Raw genomic sequence first — 6,700 nt, forward strand, 5'->3', positions numbered from 1 at the left:
TCCTAGAGCAGTTGTGGAGGCCCAGAGATAGGGGTGGGTGCGTCTAGCTACCATTGGATCACTGAAATCTGTGCATAACTTTGGGGATCCTGGGTCCCCCTTTTCCTTCCTCAGGGAGAAGGGAAGGGACCTCACTTCCTGGAACAATCTGAGGGAAGTTTCCACGTATGGAGCCTTGTAGAATGTCTCTTCCCTGGCCTGCACCCTGGATATGTAATGCAGGACAGGGGGCTGCCTGGGAGAAATTTGGTGCTATATTATTATTATATTATATTTAATTTTATTTCAGCAAGACCACAGCTAGAATAATAGAAACAGTGATGAGAAGCCTGGATTCCAAAAATAGAGCCTGCAGCAGGGCTGGTGCTACAGTCCACTTGGGCAGCATCACCACCCATCTCCTGTGGTTTGGCCTCCTGCAGTTTGCCATTGGCTCTAATGGGGTTAAAGCTGCTGCACACTGAGCCAAGCAGCTGAGGTTCCCTGATGGCCAAGTGGTCCGTAAGGGAATGTGCAGACATGCTTCATAAAGGCAGTTCCCTCCATATCTGAACAGATACTGCCTGCTGCCCTGCAATCTCTCCAATGGCTCCTGGTCCTTCAGGGTGAAGATCTCTGGTGTCAGCAGCTCCTCTTCTAGCAGGAATTGGGTACATTGGCAAGTTTCACTATCTTTAAAATGCGAAGAGAAGGGTAAAGGCTGCAAGCTGGGTTTTTTGCAGATGTTCTGTGTAGCAGCAGAGGACTCAGCTGGGCTGTCGGGATAACGCAGTGATGGGGCTGGAGGGCAGGCAGCACTAGGTAGCTCAGGAACCCCTCCCTTACATCTGTCTATGCTTCATGGTGGGTTATTCAAACTACACAGAAACCTGATGTTCAAAACAAGTTCAGAGTCAGGATTTCTCAAGGGCTCCCATCTCTAGAGATGCTGTGTGATCTGGGCCCGATCCTGCCAGGGACTGAGTGAGAGGAGACCTCACAGAATATCAGTGACTAGTTCCCAAATGGTCTTGGGTTTATTTGCTCCTGGAAATTTAAATGCATTTTCAAAGGGTTTATTCTCTGGCTCGACTGTGAAGGCAGGAATTCAGAGCTGTGTTTCTCTCTCGTAACAGGTCCAACAGGGCATATTTCTGTTTCCTGACTGGCTGAGGGCACCAGCACTTTTGCCCATAGAGACCTCTGAGAGTTCCAGGGCTACTGGCATCTCTGCCCCATCTCTGGTCTCCGAGTGCCAGATGTCAGGCCTCGGACCCTTCCCTCTCATGGGGTGGAATCCCGCGATCCTCCCACCCTCAGACTGGGCTCTGGGCTACAGCACACTGCGAGTCGAATGTGCTTACTGAGCAGGTCTGAGTGGGTTTGGCACCTGTGTTTCTTCCCTTTGGGAGTCTGTGACTAGCGGTGAGACGAGTGACCAGCCAGCCTTCTGGAACCAAAATACTGTTTAATCTGAACAGTCGGAATAAAGTGTAACATGGGAGAATAATAATTTACAAACTAGGGAACTACAACCTAGATGGAGCTACTATAAGGTGGGTTCATAACTGGCTGGATAACTGTTCCCAGAGAGTAGTTATCAGTGGTTCACAGTCAGGATGGAAGGGCATAACGAGTGGGGTCCCACAGAGATCAGTTCTGGGTCTGGTTCTTTTCAATATCTTCATCAATGGTTTAGAGAATGGCATACAAAGTCCACTTATAAAATTTGCCGATTATATGATGATGGGAGGGGTTGCAAATGCTTTGGAGGATAGGATTATAATTCAGAATAATCCAGACAAACTGGAGAAATGGTCTGAGGTAAACAGGATGAAATTCAATAAGGATAAATGCAAAGTGCTCCACTTAGGAAGGAACAATCAGTTGCACACATACAAACTGGGAAATGACTGCCTAGGAAGGAGTACTGAGGAAAGGGATCTGGGGGTCATAGTGGATCACAAGCTAAATATGAGTTAACAGTGTAACGCTGTTGCAAAAAAACCCCATCATTCTGGGATGTATTAGCAGGAGTGTTGTAAGCAAGACACGAGAAGTAATTTTTGGGCTCTACTCTGCAGAAGACAGACTGGACATGATAACAGTTTTCAAGTACCTAAAAGGATATTACAAGGAGGAGGGAGAAAAATATTCTTCTTAACCTCTGAGGATAGGACAAGAAGCAATGGGCATAAATTGCAGCAAGGGAAGTTTAGGTTGGACATTAAGAAAATCTTCCTAACTATCAGGGTGGTTAGGCACTGGAATAAATTGCCTAAAGAGGTTGTGGAATCTCCATCATTAGAGATTTTTAAAAGCAGTTTGGACAGACCCCTGTCAGGGATGTTCTAGATCAGGCCTGCACAACATGCAGCCTGGGGGCCGCATGCGGCCCGCGTGGGCTCACTGTGTGGCCAGCGGGGGGTGAGTAGGCAAGCAGCGGGTGAGGGAGAGGGGCTGAGGAGGCGAGCGGGCGGGCAGTGGCTGGGGGTGAGTAGGCGAGTGGGGGGCGGGCTGAGGTGGTGAGTGGGCAGGCAGTGGCGAGGGGGCAGGTGAGCCAGTGGCTGAGGAGGTGAGCGGGGAGGCAGTGGCGGGAGGTAGGTGAGACGGCGGCGGGGGAGGAGGCGAGCCGGGGGGGGGGAAGCTGAGGAGGCGAGAGGGCGGGCAGTGGCGGGGGGGCAGGTGAACCAGTGGCGGGGGAGGGAGGCTGAGGAGGCGAGCGAGGAGTCAGTGGCTGACCTGTTCTACTGATCTGGTCTGGCTCCCAGCCCCTCTCCAAGGGTTGCAGCAGTCTGGAGGTGCTGCCTTCCACGCCTTCCTCATTCACACCTCATTCATTCAACAGGGCAATTGATTACAAAGTTGGGGGAAGATCTTATTCTACTTCTAGCAAAAAGACAGTTTTCTTTTACCTTAATTATACTACCTTAGGGGCCTGCTACAACATATTACCAAGGTTAAATACCGCTGTTTCGGTGGGACAGCGCTGAGGAAGGAGGGTTTGTTTCCACGGGGCAGGTGGCACTGGGGGGGGGGGGGGTTGTTTCAGGGGGGCTGGGCGGCGCTGGGGGGGGTGGTTCCGGCGGCGCTGGGGGGGGGGGGTTGACAGGGCCGGGGGGGGTTCGGCCCTCAGCTGTTTTCTTTGAAGTAATACGGCCCTCGCTGCTTTACGAGTTGTGCAGGCCTGTTCTATATGTTGCTGGTCCTGTCATGAGTGCAGGGCACTGGACTTGATGACTTCTCGAGGTCCCTTCCAGGCCTATGATTCTCTGAATAAGAGGGTTTTCAAACAACAGTCTATACACGTCTCTGACCCCAAACCCTCCCACTCTGACGGGGACCCAGGCAGGCCGAGGGCCTTCAGACTTCCCCAGCGGTGTCTGTGCCTGTCTGAAGAGTGCCTCAGCAACAGCTGCCCCAGCTCTGCACAGACTCCCAGCGCTGGCAAAACAAGCTGTGTAACGTGGCTAGAGCCCAGAAATAGGCTCTTCCCAGCTTGTAACTGGGTGTCGTCTCTGAGCTTCTCTGAACGATGCTGACTGAACGATGGCTTTTCTTGAGCTGTTGCTTCTCTTGCTTTTTTCCCCCAGCATCCTGCTGTTAAACTAAGATGAGCCATACTGGTTTCACACACTATAGCCATAGCATAAATGTCCCAACAGTTAAGCCAAGAACTGGCTTTAACACACACATTCATTATGGCAGCTCAACTCCATGTCTGTCCCAGTGCCATTCCCGGGGGCTAAGTATTTCATAAATACTGTAGCTAGACTGTCAGAGAGAAAGAGAGAGAGCACAATAGACGACTTTCCTGTGTGTAATGAAGTTCCATTTCCATGAATACTTATACATTTGACTTTGAAATCCACTTCCTGCAAACCCTCATCATAGCTGAATAACAAGTGCTGGAGTTACTATATATTAGAGAGTGAGAGCTCAGGGAATGAATATTTTCTATACTGACCCCAGTGCCTGTTACCACTCCGGATACAGGCTACAGACTGATAGAACCGAACCTGAGGAGAACCAGTCAGCTATTAAGCCAGGGACAGAGGTGCTAGTAGACTATTGTTTCCTAACAAGCGACTGACTGAGGGTGGAGATGCTGGGATCTTTTCAGGTTCTGAAGAAATCCTCATGACAGACCCTACATTTTAAGTCCCACTGTAACCTGAGAAATCATCTCTGAAAGATGAGGCAAAAGAATGGGTTGACATGTGTGTACTAAAGTACAGATGTGTAAATGCTGTATCAGAACTTTTCATTGTAATACAAATATTACAAACCAAACTTTCATGAATTGCTTGGATATCAAAAGCCATCAGCAGAGTTACCGGAATCTCTTCAGGAGGGAGCAGTAGTAATTTTACTTCTTAATGGCTTTTGCTTTAGAAAGTATTTCAGAAGTACTCAAAATACTGTTTGCAATGGGTATGGTGCTATTAACTCTTTGTTCAGTGAATAGTATGATACTGTCTCCTGGTAACTGACTAAAAGCTGTTTTGAAAATTTACATTCAGGGTCGTGTATTCAATAAATATTCAATACCATGTGCAAGATTTACCAAAAAACCTTGAGAGAACAGAAGCACTGGTCTGTTTTTCATCAAAGAGAAGAGCTGAGGTGCAGCAAAGGGCAGTGGTACAGTGGATGTACATAATTTATGCCCATCACCTGTTATGTGAGCGTGGTTGAAGTAACTGGATATTAGTTCAAATATACTGTTTGCCCTATTCACCCATTTCTGACACCGACCCTCCCCTGCCCAGCTGTAGTAACTGTCTCTGTTAGCTTGTAAATTGCCAAATACCTACAGACACTTGCATGGGGAGAGGATATGGGTCCTGTGAGGATGAAGAGAAGTTTGTAGAATGACTGAACTCTCTGGATTCAGTCAATGCTGGGCTGGCAAAGCACTTCAGCTTGTCTTGAAGGGGTTCTTGGGGGTCAGAGTATCACTGGGAGCATTTGGTAAGGGAAACTGAATAGAGCCTGGTTCAGATCAAATGTACACATGTAAATCTGGAGTGACACTGTTTAAGTCAATTTTATAACTCTCAGGAGTGGAGAAAAATAATTATCTATCTATCTATCTATCTATCTATCTAATGAGGCAATGAAACACATTTATAAATAGCTTCAATGGAGGAAAGATAAATGCAATGACCATTTTCACCATCCATTTGTAATGTGATTACACTGGGCCAAACTCAGAAGCAGAGGGCCAGAAAGGTGTGGGAAGGTCACAATTGTAAAATCACACAATGCTCAAGTAGTCTCTGAAACTCCCAACCACAAGGTAGGCAGCGGGTAAGAGCTTAGCAGGATTCAAAAAGGGACTGGATGTTTATATGGGTAACCAGAAATTCCAAGTACAGTAGTGAGGATATTTTTGAAAAAAGTCTTGGAAGGGCTGTAAACATTCCTGATTTACAGCTCAAAATATGTCTAATTAGTGGGTGTCAGGGGGAAACTTTCCTTGGGAGCAGGTTATCTCATGGGTGCCTATTGCAGGGCTTCTTCCACCTTCCTCTGAAGCATCTGGAACTGGCCACTGGTTACTGGGCTAGATGGACTGTAGCTCTGATCCAGTCTGTCAGTGCCTATCATCCTATCGGTGATGTAAATCCAAGATTGTTTTTGCTCATTTTCCTTGAGCTCCTGGGAGTCTCTAGACTTGCACTGAGAGCAGAAAGATGTCTTGTTAAATATCATCTAGTCTCCTGTTCTTTTTACTTTCAGGAAGGAAAGTTCCGAACTCCTTGGACCTGCCCAGGACATTATGTCAGCTGTCAATGACACCAACTTCAACTCTGCAGTGTTCCTTCTCACCGGCATACCTGGGCAGGAAGACTTCCATCTCTGGATCTCTATCCCCTTCTGCTTAATTTATGTTATTTCAATAGTAGGAAATTCAGTCATTCTGTTCATTGTAAAAACAGATCCAAGCCTCCATGAGCCCATGTACATTTTCCTTTCCATGTTGGCCACCACAGACATTGGCTTATCAATAGCCACCATACCGACGATACTGGGTATATTCTTGTTTAACTCTAGGGAGATCAGCCTCAGTGCCTGTTTTGCCCAGCTCTTCTTCATCCACTCGCTTTCATTCATTGAATCCTCCGTGCTGTTGCTGATGGCCTTTGACCGCTTTGTCGCAATCCGTGACCCACTGAGATATGCTTCCATCTTAACTCCACCGAGAATATCAAAAATGGGACTGGTGTTTATGCTAAGATCGGTGGCCCTAATATTCCCACTCCCTTTTCTCCTGAAACGGTTCCAATACTGTCGAGCCAATGTCCTCTCCCATTCCTACTGCCTGCACCAGGAGGTCATGAAGATGGCTTGTTCAGACATCACAGTCAACAGCATCTATGGCTTGTTCATAATAGTCTTCACAGTGGGGTTGGACTCATTGTTGATTTTTCTGTCTTATGTGATGATCCTCAAAACAGTGCTGAGCATCGCGTCCCGCGCAGGGCGCCTCAGGGCCCTGAACACCTGTGTCTCGCACCTCTGCGCCGTCCTGGTCTTCTATACATCATTGATCAGCCTGGCTGTGATACACAGGTTTGGGAATAGCTCTTCTCACTTGCTTCAGATTTTCGTGGGCTACGTCTACATGCTGGTCCCACCCCTGATTAATCCAATCGTGTACAGCGTGAAAAGCAAACACCTTCGTGCGAGGATAATCAGGGCATTCGTCAAGTGA

At 47.7% G+C, this 6,700-nt stretch overlaps 1 protein-coding gene across 1 annotated transcript; it reads left to right on the forward strand.

Moving 5' to 3' along the window:
* The first annotated feature begins 5,764 nt into the window (after positions 1–5,764).
* Positions 5,765–6,700, forward strand: LOC123374241 (olfactory receptor 51G2-like). The gene has a single exon (XM_045023984.1). The coding sequence runs from the start codon at positions 5,765–5,767 to the stop codon at positions 6,698–6,700; it is 936 nt and encodes a 311-aa protein (XP_044879919.1).

The sequence above is a fragment of the Mauremys mutica genome, chromosome 1, assembly GCF_020497125.1.
Source record: "Mauremys mutica isolate MM-2020 ecotype Southern chromosome 1, ASM2049712v1, whole genome shotgun sequence".
NCBI classification, from domain to species: Eukaryota; Metazoa; Chordata; order Testudines; family Geoemydidae; genus Mauremys; species Mauremys mutica.

Coding starts and splice junctions, on each gene's coding strand:
- LOC123374241 (XM_045023984.1), top strand. CDS start 5,765: ATGTCAGCTGTCAATGACACCAACTTCAACTCTGCAGTGTTCCTTCTC.